General features: G+C 41.2%; 1 protein-coding gene and 1 long non-coding RNA gene across 8 annotated transcripts in view; one reads left to right on the top strand and one right to left on the bottom strand.

The window, feature by feature from the left end:
* sash1a (SAM and SH3 domain containing 1a) overlaps nucleotides 1-25,838 on the bottom strand; it is a 249,324-nt gene that overhangs the window by 144,217 nt on the left and 79,269 nt on the right. For 3 of the 7 annotated variants that reach the window (XM_032542202.1, XM_032542203.1, XM_032542204.1), the window contains exon 1: nucleotides 23,183-24,174. The exons of 1 other annotated variant lie outside the window; for it this stretch is intronic. In XM_032542202.1, coding sequence (XP_032398093.1) covers nucleotides 23,183-23,686 — 504 coding nt within the window. In that variant the 5' untranslated portion in view covers nucleotides 23,687-24,174. Of the gene's footprint in view, nucleotides 1-23,182; nucleotides 24,178-24,202; nucleotides 24,670-25,838 lie in introns of those variants that run through there. 3 more of the 7 variants (XM_032542200.1, XM_032542199.1, XM_032542201.1) reach the window with 3 other exon arrangements.
* On the top strand, nucleotides 9,039-19,609 carry LOC116705799 (uncharacterized). Its single transcript, XR_004336045.1, has 3 exons — nucleotides 9,039-9,048; nucleotides 9,948-9,952; nucleotides 19,491-19,609. It is a non-coding gene; the product is annotated as an uncharacterized LOC116705799 (long non-coding RNA).

Here is a 25,838-nt window from a genome sequence, read left to right as displayed (position 1 = left end):
AGAGAGCTCTTGCACCAGATGCTCTGCATGCTGTATTTACCACACACGCTTCTTATAATCACTGTGGTGGGGCCAAGGAATGTGTGTGGACCAGCAGAAACCTTTCTGATCAGCAGGATATTCTTCTGTTGCCCTCCATACAAGAAACCAAGGAGTTTTAGAAGTAGTAAATAAAATGCATCATAGTCAAAATTGTCCACATAAAATTTAAGAGTCTCTTTGAACTTTACACCATGCCCAAATATTAAACAGCGACTCCCAGCTGAGCAAGGACAGAAAGAATCAATTTCATGACTTATGCAAATTTGTGTGTGGTGGTTTGATGTAAAGTCACAAAATATTCTCATACTTGCAGTTCTTCTTTGAAAGATTAAATTTTGCTCAATTATTTAAGTGTGGTTGTGAGAACCGCTGAAAAAACTAAAACACTGAGACTTAGTTAAATTATATTCTTCCGGAGCACTTAAGGATTTTAGGTTCCAGTTCTCCACACAAGACCCTTTATCTACACTGAAACGGTCGTTATCCATAATTACACCATATTTACTATAACTACCCTATTAAAACCTCTGTGTGAGACTCAGGTTTGGTGAGAACAATAGTTGTGGTTCTTTAACATCTGCCAACTCTTCTGGCAAAAGCACTGTAACATTAGCGCTGATCTGAATCCTCAGCAGTCCAGTATAAGTGAATCATCATGTTTTCTGGAATCAGTCTCCCCTAGCACCTCGCCTCACAACGAGTGCTATTTACTGTATCGGACTAACAAGCTTCACAATGAAGCAGCATCACCTCCGCTGCGCCAGTGATTCAACCCTGCCCAGTTTAAGACCACATCTGTGCAAACACACAGCCGGTGAATGACCAACCCCAAGAAAGCTATGGGCTAATTTGCTTGATTGGGTTCATCTCTATTAGCCAAACTCTCTTCCCTCGGTGGTAATACAGCATAGCAAAGCTGGCAGATGGTTGCTTAGCCCACGATGATCTTGAGTACAGGAAATCCCATCCTTCTACTGATCAGTGAGTAAATCACACAGATCTTCAAAGTATTTAATCAAGTGGTCCAATCAGCTGGGACTCACACTATAAACCGTCTAATACAGAGGCAGGAGAGTGATGCTGGAGTGGGTGAGTGAACGGGTGCAACAGAGGCTTCTTAAGGTCTAACTAGTCAAGACGACAAAGAAAACAACAGTCTGTCTTTGAGCTGACTGTTTACAGCCAATGATCAATTATTGAATATGGAGAAGCATTTTAACACATCTTGGCCTTTGAGTGACCCAAGGGGGGAATACATTAACCCCTTTAAACTACAGGCTCGTGACCCGCCCCAATAAGGGGTTGACCCTTTGTAGGACTCACATTAAGGGAATACATGGGGGAATTATTATGAAATGTAAATGACTGAAATAAGGTTGCAGTAAATGTTTAATATTTATAATGATTGATTGTGCTCCTAATTACATTTGTAATGTTCTTTACTGTTGCAATTTTGATTAAAAGTCAATACAATGTAAAAAAAGATGAAAGAAAATAGTGAAAAATGCCCATGGTGATAATTTCAGAGCCAAAGGTGGCACTTACAAATTATTTTTTGTTTTATAATCCAATGATGGTCATATAAAACCAACTTTCAATTTTGTGATTTAAAAAGAGAACATTTTTACAAATAAAAAAATCTAGAGACGTTATTAAATGTTTGTAATACCGGATTGATAAAATAGCTTAAATGACCAGTTGCCACACTTGCAGTCTTTGAAAATGGTCGAATAGTTCCCAGTGAATACCGAATAGTATTTTTAATTGAATTTCCCCATCCTTAAAATACACCACTGGTGTTTATTTCTTTATAAAGTAGTTCTAGGCTTGAACTGAGAATAATGCAACAGTGGAGAAAGTTAATAAACATATGAGCTGATCTTTCAAAAACATCCAACTTTATGATATTAATGAACGTCCGTTAAATTCAAGCCATTGCCAAATGAGTTGCTACAAAGCTAATTGAGACTATCAGTTCCACAAAACTCATTATGTACTTTTCAGTATCTTCAAAAGCTTGTGGCATCCGGTGACTTTCCAGCGCAGAAACTCGAGTGACGATGATTACCTCGTCTGAAGAGTCCATTTTGTTTTATTTTGAATCCTCTGTGTTCTCCTTGGCTACTAGCCCCTGCACGCTTGTATCATGTGGACGCGCCGACAGTTTTGTTGTCATAACTTTGAATTTCTTATGGGGGGGGGGGCAGAAACTATGCACTACAGCTTTAATGTAGATTTAGACTGTCCCAAAGCACTCCTCGCAGTATAAACACAGGAACTAAACACAGCTGAATTAGCACAACTTTCATGCATTTCTTTTACATCTACAGTAGTCAGATTCACTGTATTCAAGGAATCACTGCACATGGGTAGGCACTTTTAATGACATTTTCAACATGTTAAGAGGCTAAAAACACGTTTAAAACTTGCCCTGTTTAAGCCTGTTGGGTGCTAACTCTAGCAGGAGGATAACACGGCATTGATTGTTTTTGTTTTTCTCTCTACTGACAGCACTCCAAATTTAAAAACAACAGAGCTGCGTGTTGGAATCAACCAGAATTCTCCTTTAATCCACAGACACTCGTTCATTACTCTAGCAGCCTCCCCATGAGTTCTGGGACAAACGTCTAGCTACTCACCCAAGATAATGATAATGGCATTTTAGTGCAGTGGCTATCATTAGCTTTAAATGGGTGTAGCAACAGTGTGAGGGTCTTGTTCAAGGAAAATAAACATAACAACGATGATTCATGTCTTTTATAAACAATTCAAGAATAATCATGTTCCTGTTTTAGTATGCGGCTGAGCCTTCTGTGAATATTATTTTTTTATTAAAAATTAAAATTAAAAAAAGGTTTTTATAATAGGTAAAAGCAAAGTGAAAATGATATGCTTTACAAAAAAGGGCCCATTATTATTGCATATTATGCAAATTAAGTGATTCACCAAAGGCAACAGACTGAGTTTAAATTAAATGCGCATGAATTATTCTGCCAACCCGCAAAAGTTTAAATCGCTGCTTTGACACACATGTGTGCAGTAAGATTGGTCCCTGGTGGTGCAGCTTGATCTGAATCATGTCGCTCACATGCAATAATATAAATGTAGAGATGCTGTCATATGAATTTAGGTTTAGGAACATCAGTTTGTGTTTTTGCAACCATGAAGAGAAAAGGGGAGCCGACAGGAAGCAGACACAGAGTTGGAGTTCTGCAGGGCATTTACACAGCTCTGTTGTCACATTGTGACTCATTTAATCCCAGCAGGGTTTTCAATTACCAATGATTAATAACCCCTTTGGTATTCCTTTTAAGGATAAACAGGAACTGCCCTAACAACAAAAAGGAACTTCAACAATGTACCGGTACATTACATTCCATGTAAAATATCCAAAAGTTATGTAGGTTGTAAGGATGGAATAACTGAAATGGTTTGTGAAGTCCTTACTCTGCAAAGTTGGGAATGCAGTTAATTTGACACTGTGCATTGTTCAAAGTGAAGAATTATTACAACATCGTTAAAGCAAGACCATTAAACGTGTGTTGGTGCAAAACAGGTGACCCTGGGTGAGTGCTGCTTTCAGCAACCTTGATTAATTGAGACAGGGGAACAGTGGGGAAATGAAGCACTAAACTGGAAATGATTCTGTACAGTGTTAAATTAACAACCATCCAGAGGAAACACACAAAGTGCACATGTAAGTAGAAACCGACACGGATACCTCATATTAAAATGATCTTTAGTTTAGTAAAACCTTATACATTTACTTTTGAGAAGAAAAAAGATCCGTTTCCATTTATTGACTAAATGACTCAAGTGTGATGACAAATGGCAGCATGAGTAATGGGATTTCTTGTAGTTTTTTGCTGGAGGAAGGTTCACATAATCAGAAATGTTTAATTCTTGCTGTAGCCACGACTGGATACAATCATTGATGCTTTTTGTGTTGCGATATACTTTTTGTCAACTGTAACTCTCTATATAAAGAAAAGTTTCATTCAATTCAACATTTAATAAGTCACTTGTGATCTATGGAAACATCCTCTCCTTTGCTTACCATTACTTGGCAAAGTAGCCCATACTGAATACAGCTCTCTTCTGTTTTGTATGTGTGTGAGAGACAGAGAGGTTAAATCAGACAAGTACAATTCGCTCTGGCCTCTGTCGATCTCTGGGACTGTTTGACACCTCTGTTGTCACCCCCTCCAGTATTGACACAAGCGATCCATGCATGCACCAATGCATTTGCATTAATGCACCCGAATGCAAGCAAGAGTAAATCAATACTGAGATGTGCAATGCTACACAATGAGAATTGTAGCCGTGATACAACAAGTCACACCGCACCCGGCTGTTTTGCAAGCAGAGAACGTTACCTCCTCCACGTGGTCTAATACCATTTCCAATTCATCACGGCATGAGTGAGCAAAATTAGACCAGACATTAGAGGGGCCTTGTTTCTGTAGGAAATTTAACTGTGACTGAAACAAAACAGTGAAAACCTGTCACAGTGTGATAGGAACATGCCATGCAGGATCCTCTTGTTTACAGGGACCTGCAGCTGTTGGGGAGAGATTCCTCCACGTCCAATCAGATTATGGTTGTCATTATGTATCAGAAGGTGAGAAAGCCAGAGGGACATAGTGCTAAAGCAATGCAAACTGCTGCTCAGTAAAGCGTACCCCATAATACAAATCTGACAAACCTCAGATTTAAACTCATTATTGTATTTCTGGTTTGTTTACGTTCTGCAGCTTGCTTCGGAAAGTCTCTCTCTCTTTCTTTTATTTTGCCAGACAAAAGTGTAGAGAGTGTCCGCCTATCAAGGATACCACTCATCCATTAATGAGGAATTACAAAATAACGTACTAACACTTGTACATCAACACAACGCGCAAACAGTCTAGACAATGAAAGCACACTGAAGGCCACTATTTGGCAACACACAAAGACGTCTGATAAAGTGTCACGTGAAAGACACATCTGCAACCTCTTCAATGACAATTGTTGCCATGGTAAAGCTGAGGCACTTGAAACGTGGATTTCAGTTCCCTCTTTTGCTACTGATGGGACACGGTTCAGCCTTAAGAGTATTGCATTTCTGCCAATTTTGGAAATTTCCGTTGATTGTTTTGTGAAGTTTTGTTATTAAAGATTTTTTAGGGACAATTAAGGGATGTGTCTATAAAGGGATGGGTAGTTTTAATGTTGAGTATAGTATACTATGGAATTCAGTACTACTAAATAAAAACATCGCCTTTTCCCATCTATTGTAAACTATTTATATATTAACTATATGATAACTATTATTTTTATGTTTGTTATAGCTGAGGAGTCTTTCTCTCATTTTCTACAGCTGAGGAGTCTTAGATTATCACACATTATAGAGACCCAGCAACTTTTGTTTACTACCTTATCAGATTTGCCAATAAGGAGTGAAAGAAAAAACTAGATATTTGTAAAAAAAAAAAAAAAAGCAGGAAGCCTTTTTCCCCCCCACAGACCTGGCATCTTTCTCATCACAGTGGGCATTAGTCTTTTCCACATTCTTATCCAACGTTACCAGACAAACTCCTGTTGTCAGTCTCAGCAGTCTGAAAAAAACTGAGCATTCATACAGAAAAATGTGCTGGGGTCAGCCAAAGCTCCTAAAAAACCAACATCACAGTAGGGTGAAACTCTGTAACTTTAACTATTTCAGGTCAGCTGGAAAAATGGCCAGTTGATACACATGATCTGCCCATTACACTGGAGGGCCACGCTCACATAGCAAAAGCACATGAAAAGCATGTCCTACCATATGTGTACAAAACCATGTCAGACCTGAGTGGAGGGTGTCAGGATTGTGAACGGGTTCAGGAATGAGGTCACAAGTGGATTTAAGCAGCACTATGTAAATGACCTTTCCTATAGGATTTCAATGAGCACTAATCTGCCTGTTTGACAGTCTCCTCACCCCCAGCCCCCCCCCCCCATTAACAAAGAGCCTCTGTCAGCAAGTTTCCTTTGCTGATAGACAGAGCAGACAAGACACGCACACGCACGCACACACACACACACACACACACACACACACACACACACACACACACACTGTTAGTTTTCTCTGCACCTTCCTTGCTACTGTACTAAAATTCTAATGAAGAGGCAACTCTTTCACAGTGAATAAACAGATGAATTAAACACACAAAAAACAAAAAATATACAATCGTGTAATAAATACAAATTATGGCTTCACTGGAGATGAGACTAAACTGCATACATTGACATTCACAGTACAGAGGGTGTTAAACACTGCTAGCTAGTCTTATGAAGCCACTTGATCATGTTCTAAACAATCGTTCTATTCAATTCTGCCGCAGTGTGTGTAGTGCAGCTCAAGCTACACTCATATGTTAATTATTGGTGTTCCTTTTTACAGAGGAGATAACAAAGAGGAGGAGGGGTAATATCTGACTTAAAGCTGGCCTCCACCCACGATATTGAGGCCATGTGAGTCTGATGCACTGATTTTGCTGGTGTAACAGCCCTGACTCAAGCCAGAGTGGGAGACAAAGAGTGCTGATCATATTGGTACATGAAAGTAAGAAGTGTCTTACCTTTATGTGAAAGTGTGATTCCCATCATCGAATGCATCCAAAAGAAGATGCATTCTAGATGTTATCAAGAAGATGTTTCTATTACAGCAATGAATACAAACAACTGGAAATGTCAAAAAACATCAACACATGTTCATTGGGGACTAAAGGTTGATGTAGATGCAATTTTAATATCAACCACAAGTGTGGTAGTGTCTAAAATATTAGAAAATATCAACTGAGGCTTCCAAAATCTAAAATTGCTTTTGCAGTTTGTGCTTTGTTCCTCCTGAAGGCACTAGTGCCCAACTCTCCAACGCATACAAATATTGAATCACACCTTCCCAGCAATCTCCCAAATGCACTGAACAGGCAAAGCAAGGAAGGAAGGAGAAGAATAAACATTCTCTCTCTCTCCTAATAAGCAGCATATTAATAATAACTGCATCGTGGAAATGGGGGCTTGGCAGCTCAAGGCCCCCTGAGCAGCTCTTGTCGACCCAGCACAAGCTACGCTTCCCGTTTTGCCGCAGCTTTTTCCACCTCTGTGGAGCAACCAGATGAACGATTCCACTCAACCTCTGACCTTCAGTAGGCAGATACGTGACACGCAGTTAGGAGCAAATTAGCAGCTGAAAGCCTGCGGCCATGCCAGGATTGGCTGAGTCAGGATATTCCTACAGGACATGCCCCAACCCTTCAGGATTGAATGACTGTGGGTCCTATAATGATGCATTCCTGCAAGGGCTTGGTATTTAGCAGAACTGCATTTGAGACTTATTGAACATACTACACATAAACACTCAATCATTCATTCTTTTAATACAGAGTGACCTACTTCTTTAGCTTTGGTTTGCACCCCGTCTTTCAAATCCTGAGGTGTGACATGCAAGATGGAAAGCAAATAAAGCAGTTGGGGGAATTGTAGCACTGGGCTTAAATCGCCTACTGCCCATCAGTATATGACACCCAGAAAGCCCTAACCGAGCAGCAAGACCTGATCTCTGTCATTATGATTAGTGCAGCAGGCATGTCAGCGATGCCTGTCACCAGGCTTATTGTCCACAGGATCATAGGAGAGTGCACCACCAAAACCTCTCAGCGGTGCTCCTACATGTTGCTTTGGTAACCTATTACAGACAAAAAAACACACTTCCATGGCTTGGAAAAGAGGAAGGATGCCAGATTTGACATCCCATAATGAGCTGGTTGTGAATGGGGTTCGATGGGGGGCTTCACTCAGGGTTGTGGGGACTGTCAACATAAATACCCAGACTTCATGGTCCCTTTCAACAAGGGGAGAACACCCAATAGAGAAGTTGTTACTGGGGATTTCCAAAATATCAAGAGGCTTAACGGTATCAAAATGCTGTACTTGTTTACACTCTAGGCTAAGTTTAGGAGCAGTGTTAATATGTTAAAGTAGTAGACATGCAGCGTTGATGTCCGATAAGTGCCGGAGGAGAGAGGATTCTGGAATGGCAGATATCAAACTAAGCCTTCTGAGCGTGCACACATATACACAAACACACACACACACACACACACACACACACACAGCCTCAGCTCTAGGCCTCACTGGAGAGAAAAAAGAAGCCTTGACACTCTTCTGCTGGTGTTTTACATCCCAGGGCTGTTTCCATCTCCTGGGGGCCAAAGTGCTGACTCGATAGGAAGCGTCCTTGGCAAGAGCCTGCATGGCTTTTAATCCGCCACTGGACTACAGGGGCAAGGAGTGGTTGTGATGCTGAATTTGATCAGTATTTTCAACAACAAAGGGGATACAGAAGAAAGTGAACTCCTGTAACCAAGTAGGGTCCATTTAATAAATATGCTGCAAGCAAGTAAATATATCTTTCCTCCAGTAAAAAGGCTTTTTCACCACTTACTGTACAGGACTGGCAGAGACAAGTACTGTATGTCTTCTCATTTTGTAATCATCTCCCAATTGAGTCTGGACACACCAACTCCCAGAAGTGAGAGAGAAAGCACGACATGCCACATTTTTCTCACCAAGACTCTTCTGACAACATCTAAGTCTTGTAGATATTGAGAAGCTTACATAAGATGAATTTAGAGACCCCCGTGGCCTATTGGAATACGAACTGGTACTGAGATGCATGTCTGCTTTCTCACGCAGCTGTCGCAGCGAGGACCAAGTAAAGGCCTGCTTCACAGCAGGCATTGCACAGTAGTGATGAGACAGCCATTACAAAGCAGCTAGAACAAAAATGTCCCGCTTCCTCTTAGAGGAGAAACACAAGCAGCAAGGCCTTGGTAAAAACTTCAATTGAACTTGCACTTTAAATTTGATTTAACATAAAGTAGGTGTTTATTTTGGTCACCTCTTTTTCTAACAGTGATGTAACTTGTACACATTCAGTTAAAAATGATATAGTTTTATAAGTTATTGTTCTGCACAGTAGGTGTGCATGGTTTTATCTAAAAATATCTTCTGGTTGATAGGAAGTAATACATTTGACATTTCTAAAATCTGAAATGGGGATGTTTGAAAAAAAAGATATCTACTAAAAAAGATAACTCTGGTGCTGTGGTGACATGTAAATTTGCTCCTATACTCCTGTAGTGCCGTTTACCTGAAAGGAAAACTGTATTATTGACCCTAAAGCATTGAGTTGTGTTTGATAGATAGTCAAAGTGTCTTTGACTTTGTAAACAACTTATTTGTCATCCAAAATTGCGCATGGCTCCATAGTGTTGTGACTGGGCTCTAAACAGTCTAAAAGCAATTTATTTCTCAGCTTGTTGACACAAGAACAAGCATTTAATATTGGGTTAGGGATTTGGCAGAAGGAACACCAGACCCTCCTTTTTACAACCGCACAAATAGTACTGTGGTATTATCAATATTACATGTTAATATTGTTAATAATGTTACTATATTTGCTTATTATCATATTAGACTCTACTACCCTTTAGAATCCCCCCCACCCCCATCTGTTGGTGCTACAGACTGTACAGTAGTTAGTATAGCTCCATGGTTAAACAGAGGAGACAAAGAGAAAAAAACTGATGGAACTTTAATTAACTACTACTATTACTTCAGAGAAGCAGTATGGGGAATTGTCTAAATCACTTCCCTCAGACTGTATAAACAGCATTGCTTTTTTGACTGGAATAAACAGTCACATCCGAGTCTCAGCCTTCGAGGACATAATGCCATTTCATAACAAAAGCCTCTTCAGCCTCCCCCCCCAAGTGAAGAGGGTTCATCATCAATATCCTGATTAGGATTACAGGAGAAGCCTTGTGCTAATCAACGTTAACAACACTTGTGCACTCTGTTGTGCTGGGTAATGATCACAGAAACGGTGAGGGGCTTTGATTTCTCGACAAACATATTTATAAATAAAAAAAAATTTAAAAGATGGTGCGTGTGGCCTACATTTTTCTGCTAAAAAGGAGGGACTAGTGTCCTTTGTTTTAAAGAAACGTGCAGCTGATGGTAGAAAAAGAGAGGAAGTGATGTTTGGTGGAAAAAGAGAGGAAGTGATGGTTTGTGTATGTGTGTTCAGGCATATTGTTCTCAAAGGAGGATAAAAAAAAGAGACAAGAGAATCACGGTAAAAACATATTAAAAGACATGTCCTTTCCTCATCTCTGTATCATTTCCACACAAAGCCCAAACCAGAACCTCCATTCCAAGCAATATGTAAAATATGAATGGCCACTTTACATAACAATTGATATAAGCCCGGCTGTGGGATTCCTGCATGACAATGAAGACGGTCTCCACACATAATTGCTGCCCTCAACTTCCACTGCTGTATTGTCGTCTACTTCCCAAAGAAGCCTAAGTATGGCTGCCACTGGAGTTAGTAAAGACTTTTTGTCATCTTGGGGGAAGTATTAGCAAGGTAATCTAGTTCTCTGATTCAACTATACTCCACTTGAGGACACTAAGGGTGGAAGTTGTCAGCTGTTGCACAATTTAGGGCATCTACTGCAATTTTAGGAATTTGCCTTTGACCAAGTCTGGGTGAAATGGGGGCACTGCTTGTTCTGGGGGAGAGTGGGGTGCACTTAAAGAGGGGTAGGTGGGTTTACTAGCATTCAAATGTTCCATGGAGTGGACGGGGATCAGAGCTGCAGGGGCGGCTGGGAGAAGAAGCCCAGTCCTGCAGCCCATTGTTCTGGACTGACAGTGTATTCTCATATGAGGGGTGGGGGGTGGGGGCGTATATCACAATACAGTCCTGAGAGACGCTCAATGCCAAGCGTTCCCAAACATTTCCTTAATGGCCACACCTGCTGCCATATGGAGATATAAAAATGAGCATGATACAAGACAAAAAAGAAGTGAAATAATCCTAAATCATGGTACTTCATGCTGGAATTTTGGTTTTGTTCAGGTGATGCATCTTTCAAGGGACAAATTAATGTAAGGCTCTACAGGCTTTACTCTCTCCATAGAAGAATACTTCACTAAGTCACTATATCTGCAAACCTCAGAAACCATCCTTACATGGTTCATAAACTGACTCATGATCTTAATGGGTTCAATATTAATTATTCAACTTTTGACTTCTTTGGAGCGTATAGTACGTGATGAGAGTAATTGCTTCACTGCAAACACAACCTTGTACAGGCCAATGAAAACAGGTTATTAGATGTACATAATGGGTAATAGTGGCAGTGCTTAATTTAAAAAGTCTAAGATGAGAGAAGATATATTTATGACTCCAAAAACACATTATTTTCTCTGTCTATCAATCCATCTCAGTTTCTGCTGTCCTCTCTTTGTGTCTGCTAGTTTTTCTGTCCGTCTAAAACTGTCTGGTCTGCCTGTCCAACCAACTGTCTGTCTCTATCGCTCTCCTCCATTACTTGACAGGTCTGCCAGTCTGTCTATTTGTATTTCAGTTTGTCTCCCCTGCCTGTAAGTAAGTAAGAATGAAGCGAAACTGGGTGAGGATGTTTGGCGGAGCAGAGAAAATTCCCGATGCATGACCCCTCTGCTCAGGCTTGGACGGCGAGCTGTCAGTCAGACAGTTCATTGTTTGGCTTTTGTGTGTGACATCAGCTCTGCGCTGTGTGGACTCACAGAGAAGAGGTGATTTTTGCAGATTTACGGCACTTCCTCTGCCAACAAAGGGCGTGACCGCTGCACGTTAGGGGCAGATTATAAGTCTGCTGTTGCTATGCAGGGAAACTCTGGCCTAAAGGGGCAACAATAATTATTCAAAAGGACAAATGTTGAGCTAGAGAATGCAAAGCTGTTCTGAGAAACCTCCTGTGTTTCAGCTCTCCTTGTTATTCCATGATATAAACTAGAATAATCAAATGCTCATAATAAGCTTCTATGGTTGTAATATCCCCCATGTTGAAATACTTTTATTTTGCCTAATCCTCTTTGAACAAAGCTGAGTATTAAAATGTGTCACTTGACTGGTTACATAAACTAGTGCCTTTCAGTAAAAGTCACACCAGGCCAACTGCAAAGACAAGCTTTCCGATGGCTGTTTACCAACGAGACCAAATTCAATTAAGGCAAGCTTTCTGATGACTTTGTTCACACGTTTAAGTCAAGCCCAGACTCTAGTTGACTGTGTAATACAAACCCTAACGGAAGTTGATCTAAGATCCTTGGACTATGATGACGTGCCCTTGAGGTCAATCCCATCATGTAAAAAAAAAAAAAATGCTGTGGTTTCAGAGAAGACACTACGCATTTCCAAATTTGTCTGAGATACTTTCCTTTAGAAAGAAATCTCAAGGGCTATTAAAGTAAACAGGGATTGGTTTGGCAGAGCATTGGTTTAAAGATCTGCTGACATGAAAATTGCGGTTTGGCGGTTCACCCACAGCAGATTAAGCAGAACAACGAGAGCACAGCTCAGTCATTAACAAAGGGTGACCATACATGGCTTGCAAAAGTGTCCATAAATAATATGCATATAGGGATAGCAGCAGTGGAAAAAGTGCAGCGTTTGTAGAGCACACATGCATTTGTGTGGTGGCTACACACCAGAATTTAGACACTTCTTCAGTTTATACAGTATAATCCACTGTCTCTAGAGTTCACTCACTGTGTATTTTCGGTAAGATTAGAATGGGTGAACTGAATAATGTGCAAGGTTAACCCAAACAAAAACAAAACTTGACCAGACTTTTCTTTGCAGTAGCCACAAGACTCCAACTCCTACTCAAGCTTTAATGATGTGGGATTCCAATTCAAACCAAAAATGGTTTTGGGGACCTACAGCCTCAGCAGTCTCAGTGGAGTCCCTATTCATCCCTTCATGAAGCAATGTGGAAAGTGATTAACATTTTATGAAAAGAAAAAGTAACTCTGTACATGTACAAGGGTCAAAAAGCAGCAATTAGCGTGATGGACTCCAGCTTTCCATAGTGAGCGTGTCTAGATTAATCCACTAATGAAGAGTTTGACTGGCTGCCTGCCTGCAGCACATTTGGACAGAGGTGCTCGGTCAACTTAACCTCTTCTCAGAGAAAACGTATTAAAGGGTGAGGAAAATAAAAACATAATGTGACCTATGCCTAATTCTGTAGTTTATATTCATTTCATGTTAGGTTGTCCTGATGCCAGAAAAATCTAAATCAGTGACTTACAAAACTACAAATGACTATTTGTGCTGTCAAAATCCACTGTACATGATCCATGTAAATTGCCGTTAGTGTACTTTTTCAGCTAAGCACCTGTCACCAGCACATACTCCCAATACTTTCCCTTAATTAATATTAGTTCAGGTGACGCGCGTCCCATTGTGTTCACTTGTAAGGAGATATATGCACACACACACACACACACACACACACAACACTCGGCTTCCCACACAGATTAACATCTGTGTTGGAATGCGCTGGAACCCATAAATGTTTTGTAAATGCTTATAATATTAAATGGCGCAAACCACACAAGACAAAAGCATACCTTTGAAACGCCGTCGGAGCCTTTGTAAAAGTGCATGTGCAATACACAGTACGTGTGCGAATGTGTTTGCGTAGGCGTGTTTGAGGAACGTAGTAACTGCCAGGTAATTAGGGTTCAGATTCAGGTATGTAGAGCCGCAGGGAGGCCAGAGCAAGAGACAGACAGGCACTCGGTGGGTTTAGTATTGCTTAATCCCCTGACGAGCACAGCCACTACAAAAGCACTCAGGTAGGGACATATCGACACTGGTGTGGTCTACATGATCAAAGCTTTCAGCGCAGTCCTGCCCTCATGCCTTGGAAAAGGACCAATTAGGGATAAGGGGGGGGGTTGTGCTGCGTTCCATACACCAAGCTGGCAGCAGCTTCAGACAAGGTAATTATACACACTCACCCTGTCTGTCTCACAAACACTCATACTCACTGCTATCATGCCTCACTCATCTCTCTACACCCCTACATTATACCCCTAAAACACAGTCCAAGATAATATGGGCTGACATGACCCAAACTGTAGCTACATGTAGGACAATTAAGTTGTTGTAGGTGGCGGCGCTTCAACCCTCCCAAACTGGCTCAGTGCTTTCAGAAATCCTCTACCAAGTTGCAGGTAACATCAAGTAAAACAGAGTACGTCTCCGCCCTCATGCTGATTTACGGAGCTTGTCTGATCCCCAGGCAAAGCAGGGAACGCTGTCACTGTTAATTTTTAACAGCATCTTCATAAGAAAGAGGATTATTTCATCCAGTTGGGGCAGAATCTAGAAGCACAGCTTGAGAAAAATGACAAGAATACGCTTTGTCATGTTTTTAGAAGAGCAGAGTTATACTTCTGAAAAGGAGCTTGTGACTGTCTAGTTTCTATCCTCTCATGCACACACAAGCAGATAACTAGCACTGCAACGGTTGGATGATTAATCTATTATTTGATTAGTTTACTCATGGAGAATTAATTGCCAACAATTTCATCAAACACTTCATAGTTTAATCCTTTTATCATATTAAAGTGCACATTTGCAGCTTCTCACTTGTAAGGATTTGCTACATTTCTATATTTTATATGGGCGCACATTTAATAAGGTTTTGAACTGTAAGTCAAAGAAAACAAGCAATTGAGACCAAGCCTTGACACTCTTCAAATTAATATTTAGGAGATGAATCACTTTTGAAAATGATCATTAGTTGCAGTTTTAACCTTGAACCTACAGATGACGCAAGATTTAACCTTCAGTAAGTGGTTTATGAAATATGGCTTGACCTTCATAGATTATTCTTGCTGATCTGACCCTTTCAGCACAATGACTTAGAGTCCCCAGAAATAATACTGTATAAGAGTGCTGCCTAACCAAATAGCCTATGCAATATTTAAACTAGCACTACGCAATAATACCAACCCTAAATGTCTGCCACATAAAACCAGCAACACATCATCTGTAAGATTACAGGAAAAACCTGTTTAAATATCTTTATGTTGTTCTCCCAGCTTGAATAGTGAAGCAGTAATTACCCTTCTTGGACTGTAAGTCGCAAATGACTACCTAAAGCAGTGAAACCAATCCCTGAGATGACTGACAGCACACATAGAGCACCTGTACAGTATGCAACAATGTATGGTCGCCTATTTAAAATATTCTGTTACTTTTTATGAGAAAAAGTAATTGTACCCTCCAGAGTAAACACTGCGAGAGTAGTAATGAGTATTTGCTTGATGGAGATGTAGAGAGAGGGAAAACATGTGCTGATCTGTTGATTTGCAAGTGCGTTTGCAATCTGGATCCTGACACAGACAGATGCTCAGGCCTGCTCTCTTGTCACTCTCCATCCTGGTGGGGCACTCGATATCTCTATTGCTCAAAGAGGACTGCAGGGTCGTTATTGTGTACCGTAACTATAGCAGGGGCTGCTGCTGTTACTATGATAGGATTCCTTCAGGTTACTGCACACGGTTTTTGAAAAAAAACAAGCTGGTGTTTTGCATTTGCCTGCGGCGAGTGATAGCTGGTAAAGAAATGTATAAAAACAAACATGTTTACAGCAGCCACTGAACATGGTTTCTCTGTTTGCTGTTGCCTTCTGTGCATTGAACCATAAAATATAGCCCTGAGTTTAAAGACATGATACTAACTCAGACAGGAGTTTAACATGTCAAACATAATTTAGTATGGAAGTAAAAATGTATTTGGATAATACCTTTGAATGGGTTTTCTATGAGGCCAACTAAAAGTGACTTTTTCACCTTATAACTGAGAACACAAACTAAATACTGAATTGGCAAAGTGCATTCCTACTACCTGTCCAATGAACATTAGAAAACACGTAAAAATAAAATAAAAAAGGTGGATATGCATTAGTATTAATAATGCAGCCATTCCTAATGCCGATACTATGTGGTCATGTAAAGACAGAGCTATTCTGGTCCAAGGTTTCAGCAGCTTCCAGACAGCCTGATAATGTATCTGTCATGAATGTGTGTCATCAGGACCTTTTCCCCACCACTGTGGAAAAAAGAAATGGCTGTACTGCCCGCCTGGGCTGCTTTATTTGAAGCCGTTACCATGACTGCATAACTTTAAGTGATACACATATACTATATCTCCCATGTGTCATTTAAAAACACTATATCACCAAGGCTAGAGACAGTGACATTTATACTGCCACAAACATAAATTCAATTTTTCAACATAAACTAAATGTCTAAATGTTGAGATTATCATTGGACAAGAGAGAGAGAAAGCTCTGTGAAGTTTTGTGGAATGGTGAATTTCAGCTCTGTGAAATGTCATCTTTCTAACCAAGTTCACATGTTCGGGGAATAAAAAAAGAGGCTTAAAAGCCAGTTTATCATGTGAGAACCAGCACAGTAGGAGTGAGCCCCTCTCACCCTTTCCTGCTGAAATGAGAAGGCCAACTGCAAGTACAGCTTTCCCACATTTGCACAGGATCCCAGGAGATCAGTGGTCGTGACAGAAAGTCCCTCACTAGATTACCAAATGGATGGAAAACCATCCAGCGAATGGATAGGTTTTTGCTGTTACAGCACTTGAAGGAAATACATATGTGATGTGGATACTTTTCCAGTTATTGTTGTTGGATTAACAGAAGCTAAAATGTGCAAATTGTCTCACACACAATTATTTTTGTGTGTGATTATTATTGCACACACAATTTTCTACAGATGGGAAAGTGAGCAGATGCACTTGAGGCGATAGACTCTAAAAAATGTAAGGTAAACTTGACATTGCTTAGCTGTGGCAACCACTGAGAAGTAAAGGAGCGTGAGGTCTGTTTTTATTGCCTCGGCTGAGATCACACCAATGCTTTGTGTTTTAGTCGAAGGGTCAAAAGCAGTGAGGTCAAAGGTCATTGTGATTACAATCAGTCCCCACCACGCCCAGCTGTTCTCTGAATAATGGTACTTGTAGTTTATGCTTAACAAAGCTGGTTTAAAAAGGCCCTTAATGCGAGTTGTTTACAAGAAAAGCCACTAAGTGGGTGTATATGTGACTTTTTCTCGGAATGTGATCCGTCCCATTTTAGTGCTCCACATAACCCTGCTTTTCTATAAACAGCAGCTCAATTTGCTAATTGACTTTCTATGTCCTCTCAGGACAATATAGGCTGGTCCTTCACTTCTTTATGACTTCCCCTTTATGAGTCCTTGGTTGATTATGCCTTTAAGAAGCCCTTAATAAAGACTAAGCAAACAGAGCTTTCAGCAGAGCGCACGGAAAAGTCTGAGGATGTTGTGAAAGCCTTTTCTCCCTACTTATGGCAGGATGCCAGCCCTATAGCATTGGACAGAGATGAAGAGGATATTCGCCAAAAAACAGACTAAATGAGAAACTCATTAAAAGCTTTGCCTGGAGTGGTCACACTGAAGTGGAACTTTAATATATTTTGATGTTCCTCTGTTCTGATGTGACAATAAAACAAATTATAATCATATTTTAGTGAGAACTCATTAACTAATTAACTACTACAAATAACTAATGTTAAGGAAATTTGTTTATGTTTTGTTACGCGTTTCTGGATATTTATTTTTATTTTTTTTAATATATAGTATATCGGCCGATATCGGAATATCGCATTTTTTAATAACCATCGGTATCAGCCTTAAAAATCCTTTATTGTCGGGCTCTACACTGCAGTGGAGAAACAATTGAAAACTTTGAATTACACATATTTTAAAAAGGTAAAACAGCTCAAATTATTGTTTTTTCCACCATGCCTTGCAGCTTCCAGTCAGCCGGAGGGCCCTCAATAACCGCAGTGGGCCAACAGAGGGTCATCTTAAACAAAAACCTAATTTCCTGCTTGGCAAGAGTGCTGGGATACTAATCAAGATAAAAAGACTAAAACAGGAAGTGATGTGAGTGTCTAGCGTGTAAAGTGGTGAACTTCCTCTTTTTTTGCGATGGAAAGCCAATAAAACCTACCTACCTACCTTTCCTTCTGCTTCTCCCATGACAAACACCACCTCTGGGTGTCTAATGCATTTCCTACATTCTTCAGGCCAGTTAAGCTGGAGGCTTCATGATTCCCACCCACAACATTTGATCAGCTGTTCTGTGGGAGCCTGAGAAAGGCCTTGGACATCTAACTGTCCACACCAACTGTAGTGGAGACAGTGGCCCTCCAACCCAAGCACTCACCAAGCCTTGTTTAACCAGCAAAAACAAGTTGTGCCCATCTATTTACAACCCTTTCTCTCTCTGTATGACACCCAGGTTTTTATCACCCACCCATCTGCACAATGTTGGACACTTGCCGTCGCAGCCCGTTTCAATGGACGGAAATTGGGAATGTAAAACAGACCAGAAGAGAAAGGACATGCGGCTCCATCAGCATTCCGTACAAACAATGGAGAATCTCCCAGTGTTTAGCTTCTACTTCCTCCCCAAACACAGCACTAACAGTGAGGCGCTATTATGACGGACTGTGTCTGCCATTTCCAGCACCAGACTCTGGACGAGAACACATCTTCAAATAGTTTGTCAATAAGCAGAATTATTTAAAGAAGAAGCAGTATTAGCCAAACCATTGCGCTTGTCCTCCGCATCTAATTGACAATTACAAAACCTGTCAACTCTATTGACCCCAAAGAAAAATTTGTCTTGCAACCAGGTGAAAGAAGAGAACACAGATTTGAACATAACATCATGACAGATTACATACAATGTTCGAAAAACAAATCTTACAAGGATAGGATCATATAGACCACAACAGCCAGTGCCAAGCCTAATTAAATGAAAGAAAAGCAGCAAAAGATGCAGAATTTGACTCTATAAAGCTGCACAAATATAATACAAAGTCTTCACATCCTCAGATAATCACTTATGGTTTTGGGATCACAATTGTGTGACCAGCGACCAGACAACACAACCTGCTCCCTGGCACCATTTACAACACAGTACTTCTCTGAAACAAAGCAGACATACTGCTAACTTAACTGTATACTTGATAAATACTTTAAAGGAAAACGCTAACATTCTTAGTCTTAGTATGTCAGAAATGTATGAGAAAGAGGTGCTCAGATAGCTCAGTTGGTAGAGCGGGCACCCATATATAGAGGTTCACTCCGCGACGCAGCGGGCCCGGGTTACACTCCAACCTGCGGTCCTTTGCTGCATGTCATTCCCCCCCCCTCTCTCCCCTATCATGTCTTCAGCTGTCCTGTCAAATAATGACCAAAAAATATCTGTAAAAGAAATGTATCAGAAAGTTTTATCCAAAAGAATGAAGCTAACGTTAACTCTACAACTGCAGTCAATTCGCCAGGCAAACCGGCAGCACCAAATTTTCTGGGGTCCGTTCCAGGAAGGAGGTTTAACAAGCTGAGTCTAACCCTAAACTCTGAGTTGATTCACCCTGAGATGGTAACTTGGAGTTTTCGGTTCCAGAACAGCTGATTAGAGTTGGTTCAATAAACCCCAAGCAGGTTGACTCAGGGTTAAGTGTGTGCACCACCACAATAAGAAGGCAGCATGAACGGAGCCATGATACTACGATTCACCGTGGTGACAACCACAAACAAACCGGTCGGCAGAAATACTCATGCGCACATACAGCGAGTTTGAACATGTATTTGGATAAAAAAGCAACACAACAGCTGCTGTAAAATAGCGAGAATTGGTGTGGGAGAATATTGCTGCTTGAGTCAATGCATAAGCTCTAATATAGTGTATTAATTTCATATTTGATCGCAGATAACCTATGATATTACTTATAAAAACTGGAATGGTAGAAGGCTACACCTATCATTTCACTTAGGTTCAATCCTCTGGGCGAAAAAGTAAACTACTACTAATCCCATTCTGAAGATGCAGCACCATTATTAACAGAATTATGATTTACAATTATTTATTTCTTTTTAATGTCTCTTACTGGTTTGTGTCCAGGGAACTCTACAAAAACATTTAACCCTTGTATTGTCTTGTATTTCTGGGACGCTCTCGTATCCCTCAGGTCAAATTGACCCGTGACTTATATGGGGTTTTAAAAACAAATCTGAAATAAAATTTTACTTCATATTCTATTAACAAATATTGTCCTTAAATATTGTCTTTATCTCAATTTCAAACAATTGAGATAACATATGTTTAGAGAATGTAATCAGTCTCTACTAGAACACAATTAGAAATGGAAGTGTGATTTGTTTTTTGTCATAAGGTTATATTCATGGAAAAATCCCCTATGGAAAAAACATAAGTGGTCCTTTCAAGAATAATTTTCTGAATTGAGTCAGGAATACATGTTTATCACAGAAAATAAGGTAAGTTTGTCAGTCATAGTCAGTTTGTCTGCTTGACAATCCCATTTTGCAGCAACAACACTGACACTGGGAAGAAAAACAATACCTCTCAACTAAGTAGTTATCTGAAAATTAAAATACATCTATAGTCGGGACTCAATATCATCTCCCAACGGATGTTTAACTCCCTTCGAAGTAATACAGCTTCTTCATCAACAGGATCATCGACACAAAGAAACGCCATTTTCGGAACAGAAACATTCTGTAGTCTGCCTAACATTGTTGATGAACCAGCGCTGTTTATTATTCATGCATTTAAACTACGCTAAAATGCGCCTGATACAGACTGAATAATGAGGAAATGGAAGAGCGCTGTGTCAGAGGGAGGACACTGAGAGGAGAAAACCTGCTCCAGACTAGGTTAGGTTCAGACTCAGTTACCATAACAACTGACTCTGAGGTTAAGTTACCTCTCTTTCTGAAACAGGCTGGAGTTACCCCTTCTCTCGCTCTCGCTCTCGCTCTCGCTCTCGCTCTCGCTCTCTCTCTCTCTCTCTCTCTCTCTCTCAGGTGTGATTAACCTCCCTTTCTGAAACAGAAAACCCAGAGTTCCCCTCATGACAGGGTTAACTAACTCTGAGTTTTCACTAAACCTGCTTTCTGAAACAGACCCCTGCTTATATTGTTCCCCAATGAGAGATCTAGAAATGTGCAGCAAGTAGCACAAGTGTTTGTTTACATCATAAGAAAGAATTCTCTCTCTCAGACAAGGGGTCTCTATGGCCTTGATAAGGACCATGGGTATTTATTACACCCAGCAGAGCTCTTTCAGTGAATTGTTTGATAATAATCTAGCACACGCTGGAGAGGATTTCTGAATCATAGTGCATATATTGCCAATGTTTTTTTGCATAATGACAAACACTGGAGACAAAGCCGGTGGCACAAAGATGAACTGTGCTGTCAATCCCTACGTATTGAGAGCACAGAGAACAGTTTAAATGTGGATGAGATCTTGGTTATACTATACAATGAACATCCCTTGAGATTGACATTGTGTGTCCTGTAATTGCCCCGAGTCTGGCTCTCTGGTCTCAGACTCCGCTGGGGGTGACATCTCGTCTCAAGGCAGAGAGGGGAGATATCTACAGACCAATCACAGCCCAGTTAGTCAAACCTCCATCAGCTGCCCACAGCTCCATCTCTCACTCTCCTTGTGGGGAGAAAAAGCACTGGGCTGGAGCCAATTCAAAACAACAGGGTCTCACACACACACACACACACACACACACACACACACACACACACACACACACACACAAAGAGATAGCGACAGAGAAAGACCTCGACCTGCTCATTCCCCTCCATGCCAAAGCTTTGCCTCTAAATAAAAACAGCCTTCTAAAAAGGTAGAGATAGTTACCTTCTGGAACCACCACTTTGTTTCAGCCCTGGTTTGACAGATAATCCCTCACAAATACTAAATCTCTGTCTGATTCACAGCAAACCAAAATGGCAAAAGATATACACAAAAAAGCTTACACAAAACATGCAAAAATTGAATAAAAGCTGGTATCTCTTTGAGCTAATTTGGAAGCAGGCGAGTTCTGCAGGGTAATATATAGGTTTGGGTCATACAATATAAATGATGATGTAGATCCATAAATCGATAAAGTATTGAATGAATATACTACATAAACAGCATACGGTCAGGATCTGTTTCAGTTGGAATGGCAAGCTAGACTAAAAAGCCGTTACACACCTCCACGTACATATTTGCATGTTCACACAGATAATCTAACTGACACAGGGACATAACCACGATTTTAGAATATCAATGTACATATTCAGTTGTAAGCAAACTGAGTGTTGTGGTCTGTCCCTAGCAAAAACTACAGAGGCCACATCATCAACGGCCTGCAGACACGCCAATCAAAGGCCTCCCTGTATGTAAACAGCAGTCATTCAGTGGAGCCCTCTCAACTGGTACAGCATATGATTCAGACACTTCTGAAGAAAGGTCACTATCAGTCCCGTGAAAACAAGAGGCCCTCTCAGTCTGGCTCCTGGGCAGCAACAGCCTCCCCAGCTGGGCGCTCTTCATTTACCGCCCCTGCCATCGATAGCCCATTGGCTATTCATCACAGCAAAGAGCCAGGGCTTATATGCTCGTGGGGCTGGTTGATCCACCCACACTTAATGCTGAGGCAAGTCACTGGACAGGTGAGGTCAGAGTAGATTAATAATCATACTGTAAATCTTTCTTCCTTTCCACAGGAAATCAGATCCAGGGTGAAAGCTCCTCAGGATCTCCATGTTCAGCTCTCTGCTTATTGATCTGCAACAACTTCATTCCCATCAATCACCGTGACAGCAACCACTCACTTCTGCAAAGTGCGGCAGGGCTGAACATGTTACGGTGTGACTTTAGCTATGGTTCAGTTTCTTTTACCTTATTTTGAGGATTAAAACATGAGCGAAATATTCCTTTACACAAGATGAGCTCTTTCTGACTGACAAATGGGTGATGCCGAGAAGGTGACAGCTTCTTTTGTGCTATATGAACACCTCTGGCTCATTGCAAAAACCTCTGCAAAACATTCAATCTGTGTTTAATCTAGAAAAACAAATTTCTTCAATCATGAAAAAATGGTGTGGCTATTGTTTTGAAAAACAACCCCTTTAAACATTTTTTTCAAATCAGGTGTGTAATCTTAACTAATTTAAAATAGTAGGAACGTTTAGAGGGTCTGTTGGCATATTTTCAAAGGGGATAGACAAACTAAAGTACTTGTTAGGAAGCACAATGTTGCAGTGTGTTAGTATAAAACATGTAGATTTTATCCATTGATTGTTGTAACGCCTGCCAGGTGGTGTCTATCTAGGTTCCTCTTACCTTATTAGAGTAGGGTGGCTTGGCGAGGTTGATGCCATCTCTGATGAGCTTATCCCTGATCATGATCTTCAGCTTCAGCTTGGGGTAAATCACCAGCTCCCTCCTGTTGCCCAGCGTCAGGTTCCTCTGCGCGCCCATGTACCCACCGTTGCGCCCAGCCCGGTCACTGTTGGCCTCGGTCCAGGATTTAGATGCCCGCAGTTTGGACTCATACTGGTCCACCATGTGACTGGTATAAATCTCGGCTACGGGTGGCATGGGCTCCAGGGTGAAGTATAGTCCACTGGCCGTCTCGTTGGCTTCATCTTTCAGCCTCCTCACGGCGTCGTGAATCCTCTGCCTGTGGTGAGGGATGTAGACGCCGATGGCATCCAGGTCAGGGTCCCCTATTTGTTTGCAAACCTCCAGATCGTCATATCCATTATCCACAAAAGCCTCGACGTACTGAGCGAGCTGGAGGGTCTTCAGCCACTCGTAAACGATGACAGGTCCGTTGCTTGTCATTTTGGCTGTTGCCAGATCGGCTACAACTCGGAGAGAAGAAGACACTAAAGTGATGGTTACTTTCCCATTCGGCGTTTCAAACGCATTATAAGGTCGTTAATAACTAACTATCTAGTGCTTTCTCCGAGTAGCCTATTAGGAAAGTAAAGATGACTGCATTAAACAATATTTGGAGTATCCATGCTTTGGTTACCATCCCCGACCTTGTGAGTCCGCGGTGCTGTAAGACATTAAAACAGAGCCGTAAGTGAATTAAAGGCTCCGCCTGACAGTAACACCTGTCAATATTTACAAATCAAGACCACTTCAGTTTCTCTTGAAACAGCTTCTGAATCCCAAATGTAATATCAGTGATTTACCGTGCGCAGACAGCCCCAATAATTAGGCTTCCTGACACAAATTAGAAAGCAGTTGCCTAAAACTATTGTCATTCAAATAGCTGCTAGACAAGATTTCGGCCGTTACGCACGGCAGCTGCTGCGTCTCTTAAAAAAGAAAAAGAAGAAAAAAAAAAACCTTTTCAGGGCTGATCCTCCTTCCTTATAGTCCGCTGGAACGCCGAACGGCAGCGCGTTGAAGATATAAATCCAAAGGACGCTTAACGGGCTTCAAAATGACATAAGGTCGGCTGTAGACGCCCGCACGGTTCCGCGTACAACCGCTCAATCTACGCGTAGTCCAGTTCTTCAAGCCGGCACATCACTGGAGCTGCGGCCAGGAGCCAACATGCTCACTGCTGCTCCTCTACCGTCCACGCCCCCCAAATCTCACTCTACCCATTTAAAAATAGTGATGAGAGTCCTTTCCCCCCCCCCACCCCCTCTCCCAACTTGTCACGCCGTTTCGGGGCACACAGCCGGTCACCAGGTTCCCACCGACTTGGCCAAAGTTGGTCCGAAGCGAAAGCGCGCGCGTTAAACCTGTCGCGCAGTTGAAATGAATATCCTAGCTGCTGGTTTGTGTCACCTTATTCTTCCCCTACGATGGGATTTTGTTCACCGCACCTCTCTCTCTCTCCCTCGCTTATACACACACTCTCTCACTCATTCAGCATTTCCACAGTTTTGGTTTCTCAACACGCATGAGCTCCCTCTATGTGGTAACTGGGGAACTGAAGATTTCACAGCACTGATGTAACAGAAGAAAGTGGGGTACTAACTCATCCGTTCCATCCATCAATCTATTCATTATCTGTATGAACAGAGATTTGATGAAATTTCTTTTAGACTTTACACCGGAAAGCAAGAGGCGTCTGGATCAAATTGCAGCACCACTAGATGCCATCGTTATTAGAATGAGACAAGTCAAACTGTCTAGGAAAACAGAGCGAGAGAAGGAATAACTGCTTGAATAAGACCTGTCCACTCTGTCCAAATGGATGCCAAGCCGACCGACCAGTGCTGATGCATGCTTTATCAAATGTGAGCTGACAGCTGGTTAGGGGTCAGTTTGATACAATCACCATCTCGGCTCTGTGCTGGGAGTGATTTGCCTCGGCCCATTATGACTTGCAGCGGGGCCAGAGAACAAACACACCAGTCCAGGAGAGTGGGGAAGCATATCAAACAGCCTCCATATTGGACAGGGGTGGGGGGGACGTCAGAAACAGGTCAGAAATGCACGTCAGAATATTAGAGGAAGAGGTGGGTGTCAGTGTAAATCCTTCATCAGGTTCCCAGTCCAATCTGACTTGAATTAGTTGACATTTCCCATGATGTACCTGTCTGCTGCTCATCGGAATTACCACAAATGCTCTATTGTCCCTTCTCCTCTGTAAGCACTCATTAAGTGCTTTGACTGACAGGAGCAATATGGGTTAAATGTGTGCAGAGTGTGATATGACATATTAGAGCTTGGATTTATGTTGACATTAGAAGTTATAAGGAATATTCAGCTAACTGACTCAAAGAAACCAAATCATGTGTTTATACCATAGAACTTCATGTTTGTTGGTACAGCTGACATACAGTGACGTAAATAATTCACACAATACCATCAAATGGAAATAATTAATAAAAAAGACAATGTTTTACAATACTAGTGTCTCAGATTAAGTTGAAAGCCTGTAGAATAACAAGAATAATGTAAAGGTGAGGGACAACCTTTAACATTCACTCTGAACACAAACCTATCCACCCCCCCCCCCCAGCTC

Source organism: Etheostoma spectabile, chromosome 18, assembly GCF_008692095.1.
Source record: "Etheostoma spectabile isolate EspeVRDwgs_2016 chromosome 18, UIUC_Espe_1.0, whole genome shotgun sequence".
NCBI lineage: Eukaryota > Metazoa > Chordata > Actinopteri > Perciformes > Percidae > Etheostoma > Etheostoma spectabile.
The sequence above is the reverse complement of the archived record's forward strand: the minus strand, read 5'-3'. Positions and strand labels throughout refer to the sequence as shown.